The following is a 20128-nucleotide window of genomic DNA, read 5'->3' on the forward strand; positions in this document are numbered from 1 at the left end:
TTCTGGATGAGGACCCTGTGAATTATGGTATATGCAAGTAAATGACAAATTAGTTGAATATTTTGAGAATAAGGTGGCGGCACATCCTAACTTTTATAGGTCATATAAGAAACCAGAGTAATCACTTAAGAAATCAGTTGCCACTTTGCAAGGTCTCAGTTGGGATTGTAAATTCTAGTGTGAAACCCAGACTGTAATGTTTTTTATGCTGATAGAATAGTGAAGGATATGCTTATCATTCATACTTCAGATTCAGGACTGCATAATTATGTTATTCACTTAAATACTCCGACATTGTCAAAGAGTTCATCAGTTATTCAAGCCACTTAACAGATTAAGCAATTGGAGCAGGCTCTTGAATGCAGAGAAATCAAGGTTTTTCAGAGTTTCATGGGTTTGACACACCAGTTGCTCACAATGGTCAGCAGGAAGGTACAACCCACCATAGGTCTAAGAATAGTTCCACCCGTCAAAATGGGAACCAAACATAACTCATTGGATATTAACCTTTTAAAATTAAATCTTGTGCTCATTGCTGTGTGACTCATAGTAGACAGTCATGTGTTTATGAAAACATGAAGTGCTTGACTGTCAGAAACAAGGTCATAGGACAGAGGTTTATCTATAGAAACAATGCTGCACTGTCAAGTACTTCACTTGTACCAGTGATGACATATGTATGGTGAAGTAGTTTGAATTTGATGTTCACAAATTTGAAAATAAAGTTTACAGTATTCTTTCTCAAATCAATAAAGCAATATTAGTAGATGTTGAGTTGAACGGCCACAACATCCAATTTAAGCTTGACACTGGTTTGTCGAAACTATTACAAACAGGATCTTATATCATTTATTAGTGCTCCACAATGATCCAGTTTTCACTGCAAGCTAATGAGTCATAGTGATAAGACAATTCATATCAAAGGACATTGTGTTATGAATGTCAGGTATAAGAACATACAGTTGCAGGCTCCACTCCTGATGACACAGACACATACAGCAGCAAATCTAATGGGATTAGATCATTGTCAACTTCTTGGCTTCATGGTCCAAGATAATGCAAAGCACATCTAAGTCACATATGGAAAGGTTTCATGTGTGAAACTGCATGCCACACACAATACACTTTTTTCAGGATATCATGGCAGCATCAAGGGTTGAATGTATACATCACCTTGCACAAATTTTGTAAGGCTTTGCCACTTCCTGTATGCCTTGTGCTGAAGGTGTATGCATTATCAAACCTGTCTCCAACAATCTGTGGGCCACCTCAATGTTCATTATTAAAAAAATCAAACTGAAATCTCCATCTCTATGGGAATTCCAAGGCAACTGTTGTCTACACGTATGTACCAAATTCCTAGCAACTGTAGCTGCAGTTTATGGCGGGTCATGGCCCATCGAACATAGGCCGGTGTGAGGTGGAGGTTACACCATTAAGTTAAGTAGCAGTTTGGACTTTATACATATGTGCTGTTTGTGTTTACTTTTTTTTGTTTATAAATGTATAGCTATGGTGTTCTTTTAATCATTGACAAAGGTCTTCTTAAGCACTTGTGGGTTTTATTGTTCTGAAGAAGGTGTAGTTATCTACGCCGAAACCTAGGTTAACACTAGGTGGTTTTTTCGCAATCGAGGCGGGTTTCTAGTTTTTCAATATAAAAATGTTATGACTATACTTCACTTAAGCCAAAATATAAGCATCATTAAATCAACATATTGTAGTGAAATTTACAATGTGGTTGTCATTTCACATGCATTATGGTGCTGTATTGCGCAGCCTCCATGGAAACAGCAGTGAATTCACCACCAGTATATGAAAGTTTGGCAGCAATGTAAATACACCATCCTTGTTAGCTAAACTTCCATACATCATTATATAAAATTTTTCTTCCCAATTAGAAAATTGTACATTGCATAACCAATAAGACATTCACTCCAAATCAGATACTTATTTTACTCAGAGTTACACAGTAGAAGTCTTGTCATTTTGTATAAAATGTAATCTGTATAATTAAATGTCATTTTGATTTAAGAAAGGAAACATATCAGTCTGGATTCCAAAGATATGTAGGACAATGCGAGGCAATACTTGACTCTACAACTCATCTTAAAAGATAGATGAAAAATGGGCAAACTGACATTCCTAGATTTGGAAATAGCTTTTGACAATATTGACTGGAATACACATCTGGAAATTATGAAGATATGAAGGTTAAAGTACATGGAGCGAAACGTTATCTACAATTTGTACAGAAACCAGACTGCAGTTGTAAGAGTCAAAGCACATGCTAAGGAGGCATAGTTAAAAAATGAGTGGAATGAGGTTGGAAACTGCCCACACATTATTCAGTTTGTTCATTGCGCACTCTGATGAGAAACTGGGAATGGAAAAGAAACACAAACTTTGAGGTTTTCTGGTGACATTGTGATGCTGAAGACAATAAAGGATTTGGAAGATCAGTTTAACAAAATGGGCAGTATCTTGAAAGTAGGTTTGAAAGTAAAACACAGGTAATTGAGAGTAGTTGACTCAGATAATGCTGAATGAATTAGATCTGGAAATGAGGAACTAAATGTAATAGACCTGTTACACTATTTGGGTAACTAAATAATCAATGATGACAGAAATAAAGCAGATATAATATACTTGCAATATGAAGAAAATATTTTCTAACCAAGGGAAGTATGTTAACATTTAATATAAATTCAAGTGCTAGGAAGTATTTTCTGAAAGTGTTGATCTGGAATGTACACTTAGACACTAGTGAAATGCAGATCCTAAACAGTACGCACCAATAGAGGATAGAAGCTTTTGAAATGTGAAGATGCAGAAAGATGCTGAAGTTTAGACAGATAGATTGGATAGCTAATGTAGAAGTACAATTATAGAGAGAGATCAAGATTTGAGATCTGACTACAATAAGTGGTTTCAATTGGATGCTGGTTGCAATAATTATAAAGATAGATGCATAAGATAGACTAACACTAACATGGAGAAATGCATCAAAACAGTCTTTAGTTTGAAGAGAACAACAACAATAACCATAACCATTATATTTCAACTTGTTAGTATGAAGCAAGTTTGATTATTAATTTCTTCTACTATATTTGAAAGGGAATAATATACTTTTCATATGTAATGCAAACTTACAGTTTGACAAATGGATCAGAAAAGCCATTGTTGTCCATAGGAATAAGATTTGCACAGCGGACAATACCCACAATCAATGCCTTCTTTTTAGTGGAATAACACAAAGTGACTAGGATCTGTCCACGTGTCCAAGCATCATTATTCCACATGTTGTCTCCCTGCTCAACCTAATGGAGAGATTACATTACATAAAAAACATTATAAAGCTTTATGTCTTACAACATTGCAAATATAACAGAAATGTGCTTCATAAGAATGACTGCAGTGGAGATTTCTACATGAGCATTCATATCATTGAAACAGTCTTTGATATATACACTTAACTTAATCTCCAATTGCTTTTGTAAAGATTTTTGTTGCAAAGTAGACATGAAATTCAAGATCTCTTGAGAAAACTGTGAATCTTCAGAAAATTTGAGCTATGTCCATGTATGGCTCACAGTTTTATTCTGTTTGGAATTTACTTATCAGCACATGTTGCTTCTAAGAGTGGAAGTATAATTCTTCAGTAGTTTCAATGAGAAGTAAACATTCCAGTACAACCAATCATACATGACTTTTAATATCTATAAAAATTATAAGATAAATGTGATACTGACACAAGCAAAGGAAGTAGGAAAGACAACTATGTATCAAGTAGTGGAGCATTTCACATCAGACAGGCATACAAATAAAAGCTTGAGTATAGTTGCTCAGTTTATAAACTATGAGGGGCATTCGTAAGTCATGCAACACTTTTTTTGCTGAAAGCAGGTTGGCTTAATTCGGAATTCTATCACACTATATTATTACCCACTTTTTTGGCTACAAAACACTTTTTTCAACACCATTTCCATTCAATGCAACAGCCTTATGCTACCTTATTGGGAGGGCTTGTATGCCCACAAGGTATCACTCTGCTGGTTGACATCAGAACCAATGTCTTGCTGCATTAAAAACCTCCACATCATCCACATACTGCTTCCTGCAAAGCACACTATTCATAGGAACAAACAGATGGAAGTTGGAAGGTGTGAGATTCGTGATGTAGGACAGATGACGAAGAGCAATGAAGTTTGTGAGCTCCTCTCAGGTGTACAGACTTGGGTGGGGCTGTGTATTTGTTTGCATTTTTGTGGTGATGAACATGATGAAGACATTTCTTTAGTTTTCTCAGGGTAGCACAATACATCTAAGAATTGATTGTTGCACCATGAGGGAGAAGATCAAACACAACAACCCGTTCAGAGTCCCAGAAGACCACTGTCATGACTTTACCAGTTGAGGGTGTGGCTTTGATCTTTTTCTTTGGAGGAAAGGTGGTGTAGTGCCACTCCATGGATTGCTGTTTTGTTTCCGGTTCAAAGTTCTGAACCCATGTTTAATCACTTTTGACAGGGTTGGACAAAAAAATTTCCAAGTCAACCTCATAACTTGCAAGCAGTTCCACACAGATGGTCCTCCATTGCATTTCATGGGTGTCTCTCAGGCAGAGATGAATCCAGCAGGCATACACCTTTGAGTACCTCAATTGGTGGACAAGTATGTCAGCATTATCAATAGAGATGTCCAATCATACAGTGAGGTGTTTGATTATGATCTGTTGATCACTTTGAATGAGTGTGTCCACACATTTCAACATTGTGGGAGTAACAGTTGTGAGTGGCTGGCTGGAATGCAGGAGATTGAACAGGTTTGCACAACCTTTCTGCAATGATGACAGATACCTTGCCCAATGCCTCACTGTGCCTTGTTCACTGTCAAATCTCCACAGACATTCAGCAAGCACCTATGAATATCTGCAATGGTCTGGTTTTCTGCCAAAAGAAACTCAACAGCAGCCGTCTGTTTGGATCACACCTTCATTGCAGATATCGTTTTAAAGGCTACATATACCACTGCCATCTGCTGGAACTTTATGAAACTATAGGGGCTGAGGTGGGAATATTGAGTCATATGCTGCAACAAATTCTGTGTTGTTTTTTTTTCAACTGAAATTAGTCAAGGAAAAAAAGTGTTGCATTATGTAACTGAACATCCCTCACACACACACACACACACACACACACACACACACACACACACACACAAACTGTGGCCAAAGATGAATTATTGTCTTGGTTGGATCACAGACGAAATGAAGAGACATACACACACACACTCACACTCACACACACACACACACACACACACACACACACACACACACACACAAACACACTGGGGCCAAAGATGTTGATCAGTATTTCGACCAGTGTGTGTGGTCTGTTTTTATAGACCCTGCTTTGAGGTAGACTCACAGGAAGAAGCCTGTAGATGTTGACTCAGGAAGCATAATTCTTTAGAAATGATTTGATCACAAAAAATTGCTTAAGGAATGATTTTTTTCATTAGATGTGTGATAGGTGGCAATGGCATGCTGCAACCAACAGTAATATTCATCTGCCTCAAGAAGTGAAATAAAATATGTAATGCCTTGGTACACAACACTGTTGACTGCAGTTTCGAAGAAACTTCAGTGACACTCCAATTTTCACTGTACAAGATGTTTTCATGAAAGTATGATTTTCAGTTGTCCAAACCCTTATGTTTTTACTCCTCATGTATTCACTGATATGAAGCAATGCCTTATCAATGAAGAATACATGGTCCACTTCTGTGAGTCCATGTACGTTGACATATGATGAAAACCAAGTACAGTAAACTATACACTTTTTTATCTGACTCCTTCAGTTCTTGGCTACTAAAAATATGATATGCAGGAAATTTTATCTTCTGCATCGCTTTCTAACCATTATCAAACAAAATCTGAGACAGGATACATAGGCTCCTCAAGCTTTTTCAAAGCCAATCACATCACTATATCCCTCACCTCAGCCAGCTTAGCGCCCATCAAAATAGCCAGTCTCCCAGTCCCATCTGTGACTGACTGATGTTCCCGTGTGTGGATGATTGATGTTGCTATTGTTGATTTATTTGGCACTGTGACATCTGGATATATCCTACAAAATACACTGCCAGAAAAAAATAATAGTGCACCCAGAATGAGATTTTCACTCTGCAGCGGAGTGTGTGCTGATATGAAACTTCCTGGCAGATTAAAAGTGTGTGCCCAACCGAGACTCGAACTCAGGACCTTCGCCTTTTGCAGGCAAGTGCTCTACCATCTGAGCTACCGAAGCATGACTCACGCTTTTCAGAAATCAAGGAATGTTGCATCTACCTGACTGTGTTGATCAAAAACTTCCAGTAAGCCATGTGAGAAAAGTGTCAGTTGGGTTTCACATGATTGATGTTTTTAGAATCCATGCTGGATGGCATGGAGGAGGTCATTCTTTTCAAGATACCTCATTATGGTTGTACTCAGAATGTGTTCTAAAATTCAATAACAAATTGTTGTCATGGATATCGGACAGTGTTTTGTGGATCACTTTTACTACCCTATTCGGAAATATGTGTGACTTGTGTTTTCTTCCAACTACTGGGCACACCTTTTTGTTCAAGGGATCTAAGCTAGGTTGTAGCTATAAAAGGGGTTAACTCAGCCACAAATTCAGTATAGAATCTGATAGGGGCTCCATTGGGCCATGGAGCTTTATTCCATTTGAACCATTTCAGCTGTTTCCCAACACCACTGACACTACTATAGATTTCACTCATCTTTTCAGTGGTGTGAGGATTAAACTGGCGCAATTCTCCTGGGTTTTCCTTTGAAAACAAACATTTGGAAATGGAGTTAAGCATTTCAGCTTTTGATTTGCTACCCTCAATTTCAGTACCCACCTCATTCACTAGGGACTGGATACTAACTCTGGTGCCTTTAACAGCCTTTACATACAACTGGAATTTCTTTGGGTTTTGTGAAAGATCATTTTACAGTATTCTGCTACAGCAGTCATTGGAGGCTTCATAGGTTGCTCTCTTGACAGCCAAACACATTTCATTCAGCATCTCTCTATCTATAGACCTATGGTTTGTTTTACACCTATTATGCAGTAATCTCTGTTTCTTCCAAATTTTTTTTGCAGTGACTGTATAACATGGAGGATCCCTCCCACTATGAACAGTTCTACTGGGTACATGCGTACCCTGTGCATGGTCATTATTCTTTTAACTTGAGCCGTAGTCCCTGTACATGCTCCTGCCCTGTTCTGGAAGTTTCAGGTTCCTCATTCAGATATGGAACTACTGCCTTTTTAATCTAATTTACTGAACATGTGTACCTTTCTACTTGTTTTAATTTCCTTTATACTTTGGTAATTATTGTCGCTACAACTGTGCCATGGTCCCTTATACCAGTTTCAATGTGGACATCCTCAAAGAGGTCATGTCTGTTTGTTGCCATTAGATCCATTATATTGCCACCATGAGTGGGGTTCTGAATTACCTATTCTAGGTAGTTTGCAGAGAAGGAGTATATATTGTTTCAGGGGTGTTTTGTCACACCCACAACTAACAAAACTATAATTTTTCTAGTGGATTGTTGGGTGATTAAATTCTCCACTGATGATTACAATATGATTGGGGAACTTATATACAAGTCAACTGAGGTTTTCACGAAAGTTTTCAGTTACGTCAGGAGTTGGGTCTGGTGGGTGACAGAAGGATCCAGTTTCCATTTTATACCCACCCCTGATACTGAAACTTACCCAAATAATCTTGTATGCAGCTTAAATTTCTACCTTTGTGGATTTGAATTTCTTGTGTACTGTGACAAATACACCATCCCCCATTCCCCATTAGCATGTTCTTTCGATATATCCTTTCAACATATTCCATTGGCCCAAAATGAATGAATTTCATCAAGGATATACAAAGATTCAATTATCCACTAATACAAGAGAAACAGCTATTAGAAATTAAATCAGTGCTCTGTATTAACAATAAAAAACTTCCATCTATGTACAATCGCACCACTCTCATAAGTGAGTCACCAATCTGTGCATTATCACATTTAAAAGGACACTTAATTCATGTTTTTTCATCCACTTTAAGTGTATCATAATTTTCTCACTAGTGTCAGAGGCATTCTAAGTGATGTGCCTTTTGCTATCCTCAATTGTATAACTGAGGCTGCTCTGCAAATTGTTATTCAGTGAAACTAATTTTTTTTACCCTGATTTTTCCTAAATTGCATTTAAGAAAGCAGATCTTAAACTTGCCTTAAAATACTACTTATGTTTTAATTATTTGACAAATAGTTATTAATCTGTGACAGGTGTCAAGTGATAAGACATTCTTGATCTTTTTAACAGAGGGGATAAAGATCTGCTTACTTATAAACCTAGGTGGGAAGGCGGGGGGAAAATTTTGAAAGCCTACGAGCTGCTTTACATTCCCACTGACAATTTTCCCTCTTCCCTGGAGTGAGCAGTACAAATTCAATTTAATCAGTGAATTGAATGTGTATATTTGTTATACACAATTCCTTTTAATTCCAATAATACACATTTATTTTTTTACCTTTTCACATTACACAACTTTGGAAAAAGGGAGTGTTGTAAATTTGCAGAACCCATCACTGACATATTTTACCTTTAAGTGTTTGTGCCATTAGATACTCCAATGGTATAATCCAAGTTTTTTATGTAAAACTAACCATTATTATGGGCTGCCCCCCATTCCCATGGGAGTGAAAAGTTCATAAGCAGCAAGGGTATATTTTTATTTTTGCCATACTGTAAGTCCTTTATCTTACCTTATTAATTTTTCACTCTTATAACTAGCCAATACATACCAGAAACTGTTTCTCCAGTGGAACATTAAAATGCTTCATTTGCTGCATCTTAAGGCAAGATAGAGGAATATGAGCTTCTCCAATGAAGTCATTGCCATACTTGTCATCATCTGAAAGTGAATAACGTTATATCTGTTAACAATTTCCAATGATTAAAAGATGTGATGCAATGTGATTTTACATCTAACAAGTAGAAACTGCAAGATGCCTTCTTTTTTCACTAAGCTGTGGAAGAGGTAAGTTAGAAATTAATCATATTGTAAGGTTGAAGACTTCAATTATGGATACAGTAAACCTGAATGAGAAAAGAAAAGCTGTCACTTGCAGCTGAATGTGTAAAAGAGTACTTACATTAGGAATACAGAGATACCATGCTCTACAGATAATCTAGTTTAAGAGTCAAACAATCTACTTAATTCCCACAGAGTAAAATCTTATTCACTAGTAGATTCATTCCTGTTTTATCTGTGTTGGACACTTTCAGTTTTAGCCATTGATTTCACATACTTTTTACCTGCTTTGTACATAATATGTTCACTAAAAATACGTAAGATGAAACAGAGAGATAGAGAGTGAGGTTGGGGAGGATGTGAGAAGGAAAGAGAAAAATTTCCAGCTTTCTGCATATTGCAATCAACATGAAGGATGTAAGGAAAGAAAATTTCAGGAAGTACTTCTATATTTTGCAGTAATGGGCTGAAGAAAAAGATGAAAATTTCATCCATAGACTGAGAAAAGTTTTCTTACAGGAGCAGCAATTATGTTTTGAAGAGCATGGAAAGTCAAACAAAATGGAAAAGAGCCTGGAAAGAAATGAAGTGTGGAGGAAGAAAGAAGCAAAAACAGAAAAGTGAAAAATGTAATGCAAGTTGTAGACAGGCATGATGAAAAACAATGCTAGAAATATTTAGCTTTAGTAGCTTTGCATCTGGAGATGGCAGTGTCGTGTGTGCAGTTGTACTTGTATGAGTTTTCTATGTCTGATGAAGAACTTAGTCCAAGAGCTGAATATTTCTGGTGTTCTTCTTCATTGTTTGCCTCCTTTATGTTGAGAGTAGCAATCTAGCCCTTACATATTGTTGTTATTCCATCATGGACTTTCCATTGTTACATACGTGGGGAAAAATCTAAGATTTATTGAAAGGAAGGCTGCATGCTATAGTCAAGTAAGGTAGCATTGCAAGGCAAACATGTGCTAAAGTAAAAGGCACTGATCAGCTGATCAGTGCCTATTTTTTTTTAGTGTTCTCTGAGCAGATTTGCACTACCTTTCGAAAAATGTGATACTGTAAATTGTAAGTTCAGTGTAAATTTTAAATTGAGTGACCAGAATAGCTCAAAAAATAAGCTCCACACAGAAAAATGTATAGAATCCAAAGTTGATTATTTTTGAGGAGGACGTCTGCCACCCCAGCCCCCTGAAGGTGGGGCAGGAGGCAGTTTTAAAATTTCAAATGGGAACCCCCATTTTTATTGCAGAATCAGATTCTACATAAAATACTACATACATTTTGTCATAAACATTTGTTTTGATTCTTGGTAGTTGGTGCTGTAATTAAAGAAAATCCATGTTGTCATTTTTGCATGGAAAATGGTTATTGATAAATAAAAAATACTTATTTACTTTGTAAATTTTGATTCAATAAAACTAAAACTGTCCCTCTGTCCCCACAGGGTGGGATTTGAGAGAGAGGAATTAGAGTTTTACAAATGTTGACCCAAATATTAATTTTTTCCACAGATTCGGATAAGTTTTGTTTGTTTCGTGGCCATGAGGCCACACAACTGTAAATTATCAAATAAATGATCTGACTAGCTAACTAACTCACCAAACACCCTACTTACTAATGAGTGAACTCATTAACTAAAAACATAACTGACTCACGAACCTAATATTTTACTAGATTCGGAGTAATCACTCTTGTTTGTCGAGAAGTCTCACAACTGGAGTGCTTGCTTAATTTGAGTCTTTTAGTTTTGGGTGGAAAAACGTAGAAACTGACATTCATAAAAATAACATTGTTCACACCTTTATTTTATTTTGGAATATTGGGACTGTTACATTGTTTACATTTTTAGAATTATGTGCCATAATCAATACATTTTTAGAATTATGTACCATAATCAATGTTCTTATCCAGCCCTTGCTGATGAGTGGCATAATGTTTCAGAGTGCCGCCGATAGGTAGTGCAGGGATGAGAAATTCGCCCTTTCTCGTAATAAGACTGGGCTTTAGAAATTATAAGTATTAATGTAATAAACACACTGTATCTTTTACTCGTCTGAACATTCAGACAGCAATACATTATTTATAATGATTGCCTTTTGGGCAACTTATGTTTGATTACCTTGTGTAGCTCTGTTCGCTGCTTTTGCTCACTACCAGTCACGTTTGATGCAGAGTTATTATTACTAGGCGGAATTATGCTGAGCGGGCCGCTCCTCGCTCATAGAAATTCTAACCCTGCCATTCTCAATGCCCCTTATCTTTCCTCTCTTGAGATTAATGGGTGGCCTATGTCATTATAAATTATCTTTCTGTGGAAGAAAAAATTGAGATGGTTTCATTTATGGAGAAAGTGGGAGAAATTTTGACGATGCAGTCGCACTTTATGCACAGTGTTTTCGTGGTCAAGTATGATCACAGTCCTCTTTTGTTCAAGTTATTAAGCAATTTATTGTGGAAGGTGGTGTGAACCAGAAAAAAAGAACCCGTGCAGCTACTATTTGTGGAGTAAACAATCAAGTGGCAGGCCTAGCTGCTGTGGCTCATAATCCACATGCGAGCACAAGAGATATATCAAGGCAATCAAGAATTTCACACATGAGTGTTTGGAAAATCCTGCAGCTTTCATCCATAGCATGTATCCAGGCATCAGGAACTACATGGCAATGATGTCCAAAACCATCTAAAAATGGTTCAAATGGCTCTGAGCACTATGGGACTCAACTGCTGTGGTCATCAGTCCCCTTGAACTTAGAACTACTTAAACCTAACTAACCTAAGGACATCACACACATCCATGCCCGAGGCAGGATTCGAACTTGCGACCGTAGCAGTCGCACGGTTCCGGACTGCGTGCCTAGAACCGCGAGACCACCGCGGCCGGCAAACCATCTAACATTTCGTCACTGGGCAGTTCAGCGGATGCAAACAAAGCAAAACTTTTTTGCCAGAGTACTTTTCTCCAATGACGCAACATTCACAAACCATGGCAAAGTTAATTGCCATAACATGCATTACTGGAGTGAACGGAGCCCACACTGGATTCAACAGCGACCTTGGTCAGTTAATGTTTGGTGTGGTATAATTGGTGATAAACTAATCGGTCCATATTTTATCGATGGTAATTTGAATGGCAACAAATATTGAAACCTACTTGAAAATGAACTGCCAGATCTACTTGAAGACCTGAGCATCGAACTTCGACAAAACATGTGGTTTCAAAATGATGGTTGTCCATCGTATTATTCATTAGTAGCACACAATGTACTAGATTGACTTTACCATGATCACTGGATTGGCAAGGCAGGTCATGTGAATTGGCCAGCCAGTTCACTTGACCTTACCTCGCCAGATTTTTTCTTGTGGGGTTATCTACAAGACATCATTTATCAGAAAACGCCTACCACTCGCGAAAACATAATGCAAAGAATAAGAGATGCTTGCACTGCAATTACACCAGATGTGTTATCAAGATGTGTGCAGGGATTTACAGCATGAGTCAATAAATGTATCAAAGTTGGAGGTCACCACTTTGAACATTTGTATTCATACAACGGTGAGATGCAAGGGATTTACAGACAACAAGCAGGCCGAAAGTGAGAGGTGAGAGGACTCACTGGAAACAAGGACCCCAAAATTCATTTACTTGCAAGTATTTGCAAATAGTCTACAATAAAACAAAACCAATTGTTCCTTTTCAGGACCACCAAATCTTAAATGGGAATACGTTCATCTTTAGTTAGCGAGTGGGTCAGTGTATTCCTCAATTAGTCCTTTACTTTGTTTACTCTGTTAGTTAATGAGTTCACTTGTTAGTAAGTAGGATGTTTGGTTAGTTAGTTAGCTAGTCAGATGATTTGTTTGGTAATTAAAAGTAGTGTGGCCCCATGACCATGAAACAAACTAAACTTATCCGAATCTGCAGAAAAATTAGTATTTGGGTCAACATTTGTAAAACTCTAATTCCTTTCCCTCAAACCCCACCCTATGGGGAAAGAGGGACAGTTCTAGTTTTTGTGAATCAAAATTTATGAAGTAAATAAGTATTTTTTATTTATCCATAACCATTTTCCACGCAAAAATGAGAACATGGATTTTCTTTAATTACAGTGCCAACTACCAAGAATCAAAACAAATGTTTAAGACAAAATGTACGTAGCTTTTTTTTAATGTAGAATCTGATTCTGCAATAAAAAATGGGTGTTTCAATTTGAAATTTTAAAGTTGCCTCTAGCCCCCCCCCCCCCCCCCCCCCAGGAGGCTGGGGTGGCGGGCTAATTTTAGTACCAGCAGATGTCACCCTTGAAAATAATCAACTCCTGATTCTACACATTTTTTCGTGTGAAGCTTATGTTTTGACTCATTCTGGTTTGTTAACTTAAAATTTACACCCTGTATATACAGGGAAAGTATAGTTAACCATGATCATAATGAAATTTTTGAATTGACTCTTGTAACAAAGGAGAATGAGACCAAATGTTCTATATCTATTGACACCAAAATACTTGATACTCATGTTGCATGTTATACTAACACACTGTGAACATGAACTAACTTTGTTTATATGTGTAACTGAGACCATATTGACTGTAATTCACTTGCTATGTTATATTAAGATTATTTTGCACCCCATAATCAGTTAAATTATGAAGTTAATGGATTACAAAAAAAATATGGATATTGTCAATACGTTTCTAGCATCAAGGCAACATAATCTCAATGCATAAAACCATTCGTTCAATGAGAAGTAGTTTAGACAAGTATGTTGAAAACATGCTAGCACCTTCTGATTCAACAAAATTTTGCAGTACAGTAGTTTGTATTCTAATAAATAACATTGTTGGTGAGATTAACTTAATGTAATCTCTCATAATATCATCAAGGAGTTAGTAAAATTATGTGCAAGATCAGAACTTTGCAACAAGCCTATACCTTTGTCACTCTGAAATGTACCAAATTCATAAAATTTTAATTGTAATTTCATATAAACCATGGATAAAACAATGCAGAAACATGTTACACAATATTGTAAAATTATATAAGGAATGCAGCAAAAGCCACTTAAGAACAGTTCTCAGCATATTTTTGTGATTGAACTCTGTACAATTTTAATGTGTAAAGTTTTAATTTTTGAATATGTCCATATGGAAAATTTCAGTAAAAACTGTGTCTTAGCTACATTATTTAAAATTTGAGCATCATAAATATTCTGATATGCATGAATCTACAGACAATCAGTCTCAAAATATGGATTTACACTGATACAGTCTTACACCTGCCAACAATAAACAAAAGCTTAAAAGTAAGTGAAATGTACCCTCAACTCTGCATCTCATTCTGACTACCATTCTCTCTCAAGAATATTCTGAGTGAGTGTATAAAGCCATTCCAAAATAATATAGCATCATCAGATGTCAAGAAGAATGTAATAATAGCAATTCCAAAGAAGGCAGACATTCGTAGTATCAGTCCATCAGTTCAATGAGGCACGTTTGCAATATACTAACATGAATTATTTACAGACGAATGGAACCATTGGTAGAAGCCAAACTCTGGGAAGAACAGATTGGGTTCTGGGAAAACTGTAGAAACACATGACATTATGCTGAACCTACAACTTATCCTAGGAGGTACACTGAAAAAAGGTAAGCCTCTGTTTACATCATTAGTGCACTTAGAGAGCACTTTTGACAGTATGGACTGGAATACATTCTTTGAAATTCTGAAGTTTGCAGGGATAAAATACTGGGAGCAAAAACTTATATACAGGTAGTACAGAAACCAGATTGCAGTAATAAGAGTTGAAGGTCATAAAATGGAGGCACTGGTTGAGAAGAGAGAGGCAAGGTTGTAACATAGCCCCCATTTTATTGTATCTGACCGCTAAGCAAGAAGTAAAAGAAATTTTGGGGAAATTTGGAAAGGAACCAAAGTTTAGGGGGAATAAATAAAAATTTTGAAGTTTACTGATGATATTGTAATTCTCTTAAAGATGGCAAAGTACTGAGATGAGCAGCTGAACAGAATGGATGGTATATTGAAGAGAGTTTATAAGAAGAACACTAAAAAATAAATTAAATCAGGTGATACAGAAGGAATTTGAGTAGAAAATGAGATACTTAAAGTTACAGATGGGGTTTGCTACTTGGGCATCAAAATAAGAGTCATTGGCTGAAGTAAAAAGGGTACAGGAGGGGTGTTCAATAAGTAATGCAAAACATTTTTTTTTTCCTGAAAGCAGGTTAGTTTCATTCAGGATTCCAATACACCATATTATTCCCCACCCTTTTGGCTACAAAACCCTATTTTTCAACAAAATCTCCATTCAATGTGATGGCTGTATATCACATTACTGGGAGATTCTGTATGCCTGCATAGCACCACTCTATTATTTGATGTTGGAGCCAATGTCTTGCTGCATCAATAACTTCCTGATCATCCACATACTGCCCCCCATGGAGTGTATCATTCACTGAGCCAAACAGATGGAAGTCGGAAGGTGCAAGATCCAGGCTGTAGGGTGGATGAGGAAGAATAGTCCAACAAAGTTTTTTGAGCTCCTCTCCAGTGCACAGACTTGTGTGAGGTCTTGCATTGTCTTGGAGAAGGTAAAGTTCATACGCATTTTTGTGACGATGAAAAAACCAATGTTAATTTTTTAGTTTCCTCAAGCTAGCACAATACACCTCAGAGATGATCATTGCATCATGAGGGAGAACATAAAACATGTTCAGAGTCCCAGAAGACCATTGCCATTACTCTGCCAGTTGAGGGTGTGGCTTTGAACTTCTTCTTTAGAGGAGAAGTGGTGTGGTACTAATCCATGGATTGCTGTTCTGCTTCTGGTTCAAAGTGATGAACCCATATTTCATTGTCTGTGACAATGTCACAATAAACATCATAATGCACAAGAAATTCCATAAAGATGGTCCTTCATTGCTCAGTATGGTCTTCTGTTCATGGTGAGGAATACAGTGGGCACACACTTTTGAATACCCCAACTGGTGGGCACATGCATCAGCACAACCAACAGAGACACCCAGTTGTGCAGCACTCTGTTTGATCATGATCCAGCGATCGTCTTGAATGAGAATGCCTGCAGGAGTCACAGCTGTGTGTGGCTGGCAAGAATGTGGGAGATTGGACAGCTTTGTGTGACCATGTTGTGATGATAACAGACACATCACCCAATGAGTCACCATGCTTTTGTTCATTTCCAGGTCTCCATAGACATTAGGCAAGTACCTATGAATATTTGCAATGCTCTGGTTTTCTAGCTGTTTTTTTTTATCAAAGGAGACTGAGTCACAGCTCTCAGCTTGGAAGGCATCTCTATTTTGAAGGTTACATATACCTCGGCCATCTATGAGAACTTCATGAAACTATTGGGGCCGAAGTGCTAATATTCCACGATGTTCTAAAAAAAATTCTGCAATTTTTCAGTTGAAACTGGCTGAGAAAAAAAGTGTTGTATTACTTATTGCACAACCCTTGTAAAATGCAGACTAGCCTTACCAAGACAAGTATTTCTAATAAAAGAAAAATATGTTAATACCTAATATAAATTTAAATGTTAGCAACCTTGTACTGAAGTGAATTGTGGACAGTAAAGATTATAGACAAGAAGGGAATAGAAGCTTTTGAAAAGTGGCTCTACAGAAGACTTAACTTGTTGCAAGTTTCTCAGGGTTCTTCTTCATGGTAGCATCTACAGAAATATTTACAAGTACCTATTAAACAATGGAAAGCCCAGAATGGAATAACAATAAAATTATGAAGAGAACAGATTGTTACTCACTATACTGATGAGATGTTGAGTCACAGACAGGAACAATGAAAAGATTATGATACAGTTTAGCTTTCAGCCAAAAGGCCTTCTTCTGAAGTAGGAAAAACACACACACACACACACACACACACACACACATATACATACACACTACTAGTGGTCAGACTGCCAAAACTGTGCCTGATTGGAGCAGCAATCAGGCACAGTGGTGCGCCTGATTGGAGCAGCAATCAGGCACAGTGGGGTTGAGGAGGCAACATACAGTGGGTAGGTGAGGCAGGGGGGAGGGGGGGGAGAGGAGGAGGGAAGAATAGCAGGGTAAGGTGGGGAAAGGTGTAGCGCTGCTCATGGGAGGATGCACATATGTGGTGGGAAAGGGTGGGGCTGCTAGGTGCATTCAGGAGGTTTTGTGTGTGTGGGGAGCGTGGATGGAGTGGGGACAGGGGAAGGAATGGAGTCAAAAAGGACAGAAGTAGAGAAGGGGGAAATGACTGGTGAGGGTATTGATGGAGTAGAAGGCTGTATTGTTGGAGTTGGAGCTGGGAAGGGGACAGTTGAATAAAGGACAGGAACTAGCAAAGCAATTGATGCAGGTAAACAGCATGTTAGCTGTCATGCTCACATAGAAAACAGCACAGTGGTTGCATCTTACCTTGTAGATCATATGGTTGCTTTCACAGGTCACCCTGCTTTTGGTGGGATGAGATGCTCATGACCAGTTTGGAGTAGGTGATGGTGGGACAGTGTATGGGACAGATCTTGCATCTATGTCTGTTGGAGTGATGTGAGCCATGAGGCCATGGATTTGGAGTAGGGATGGAAAAGGATATAGTGTAGGTTTGACAGGTGGTGAAATACCCCTGTAGGAGGGATGGGAAGAATAGTGTGTCAGACATTCCTCATTTCAGGTCACAATGAGAGGTAGTCGAAACCCTGGAGAAGAATGTGATTCAATTGCTCCAACCCTGGGTGGTGCTGCATCACTAGAAGAGTGCTCTTTTGTGGCCAGATGGTGGGTATGTGGGAGGTGGTAGGTGACTGGAGAGACAAGGTATGGAGGGTATTGGATTCTGGGTGGTTAGGAAGTATTCCTCTACATGACCCATGAATAAGTTGGCATAGGATGGTGCCACAAGGTGCCCATTTGTGTACCCTGGATCTGTCTGTAGGTGATGCCTTCAAAGGAGAATTAACTGAGCAAGCAGATATGGTGGGTCTTGGTTACCAGGAAGGAGTTGTAAGTTTGCTGTTGGTTGGGCATTGGGGAAGACAATGTTCAATAATGGCAAGGTCTTGAGCCCTGGGCATTGGGCATTTGGGATGTGTAAAAGGAGGTGGCATCAACAGTGATGCACAGCACAATGGTAAAGGAACAGGTATTGTGGTTATTTACCAAGGAAATTGTCAAACAGCCATATGTTTTGGAAGTTATTTTATTTTGACAACCGGTTTAACTTTTCAATATGCCATCTTCAGGACCAATATGCACTTCATGTACAGAAATTCAGATGTATCAATATTGGCCTACTGGGAACATCAGTATCTGGATACTGTAAATTCATTATTTGAGTACTTTCTTCAAAGACTTTACATATGGAGTCTGAAGATGGCATACTGAAATGCTGAAATGGATTGTCAAAATAAAATATAACAGCTTCTCACAATTAATGGTTGTTTGGTAATTACTTTGGTAAACATTTGACCACCTGCTGTCCCACATCCACAGTGGATCATCAGAGAAGGACTTGTGGATAGCTGGTGGAGGAAATGGATGGTGTCTTTCATTTAGGAGAGTAGGTTACAGGTAACATGCTAAAGACATTGGTCCAAAAGAGCAGAGATTCTCTTAGTAGGGGGAGGGGGCAGTAACCTGTCACAATGGGGCATCATTGGTGCTTGGGTATATGGATATAGGGAGGACGCAGAAAGTAAGGAGTGCGGGGAGTGGTAGGTGTGAGGAGAGGTACAGAGTCAGGGGAGAGGTACTGGAATGAGCCTTAGGATTTGATGAGATCCCGTAGGGTTTCTGGAATGGAGTCACTATGTCATGGCAAGAACAAATATTAAATGTTTGTACTACAGATAAGTACAGTAGAATTGTTATAAGGGACAAATTGTGTTCTGGGGTTGTAACAGGAAGGGTTGGAGGGTACATACGCAATGGAAGATAGGTCACTGGATTGAGTCATGCACTTCTGTTCTTTATAGGTCTACGAACTGAAGAGTGATTAGGAGGGTCTGCCAATCTCTCTACTCCACTACATCACAAGGAACAACTACAGTGTGTTTCACAAGGTTATACCAAACCTTTATATCATCTCTCTCTCTCTCTCTGTCTTTCTCCCTCCCCCCCCCCCTCCCGCTTCTCTCCTCCCCCCCCCCCCCTCTTGCTTTATTCAGGGTATTGGTCTGTTATGTTTGGAACCATGGACAACAATTTTTATATGTCCTGATGTCGCATATATTTCACAGACTCATAGTAATGACTAACAATCATCAATGTTGCTATGTAGGCAAATAACTCTTAGTAAAGATACTAAGCTGGGTTGTAACAATTTACTCATATTGTCAACACACACAGCTAGCTCAAAAATACATGTGGTTTGTTTAAAACTGTAATAGTTGTTGCAGGGAGAAACAAAATATAATTACCTACATTGCTGCAGTATTATTCCAGATGTTACGTAAGTTCTTTTTTAACACTGACCTTTTACACCATTAATTATGATATGAATAATATTTATGACAGTGAAAATATTTTTACTTGTCAGCAATTTATTCATAAACATGCCTGAGCTTCGAGTTATTATTTATTATCTTTGTGTTAGTGAATATTTAACAAAAACTTTTCTGCAACAGATATTTTCTTTTATTGATAGCAAAATTATTTAAAGTATTTTTTTCCTGTTTTCTTGTGGGTTAAGTCCAAAAATCATGTGATTAGTTATGTTTCACATAGTGGCTGCCAATGCACTATTACAACTAAAGAATGGCAGTCAACCAATAATAAAAGTAATAGTAATAGTAGTAGTAGTAGTAATAGTAGTAGTAGCAGCAGCAGCAGCAAAAAACACACACACACACACACACACACACACACACACACACACAGAGAGAGAGAGAGAGAGAGAGAGAGAGAGAGAGAGTATCTTACAAATTTGCGCAGTACCCTACACAATCTTACATTAAAAACTGTACACACAACTTTGGTTAATTACATAAAAGATGTATTCATGGATTATT

At 37.9% G+C, this 20128-nt stretch overlaps 1 protein-coding gene across 1 annotated transcript in view; it reads right to left on the reverse strand.

Moving 5' to 3' along the window:
• LOC124711628 (rabphilin-3A) overlaps positions 1 to 20128 on the reverse strand; it is a 1025602-nt gene that overhangs the window by 36095 nt on the left and 969379 nt on the right. The window contains exons 16-17 of the mRNA XM_047241806.1: positions 8870 to 8979; positions 3154 to 3320 (exon numbers count right to left, since the gene is read on the reverse strand). Coding sequence (XP_047097762.1) covers positions 3154 to 3320; positions 8870 to 8979 — 277 coding nt within the window. The remainder of the gene's footprint in view (positions 1 to 3153; positions 3321 to 8869; positions 8980 to 20128) is intronic.

Source organism: Schistocerca piceifrons, chromosome 8 (assembly GCF_021461385.2).
Source record: "Schistocerca piceifrons isolate TAMUIC-IGC-003096 chromosome 8, iqSchPice1.1, whole genome shotgun sequence".
NCBI lineage: Eukaryota > Metazoa > Arthropoda > Insecta > Orthoptera > Acrididae > Schistocerca > Schistocerca piceifrons.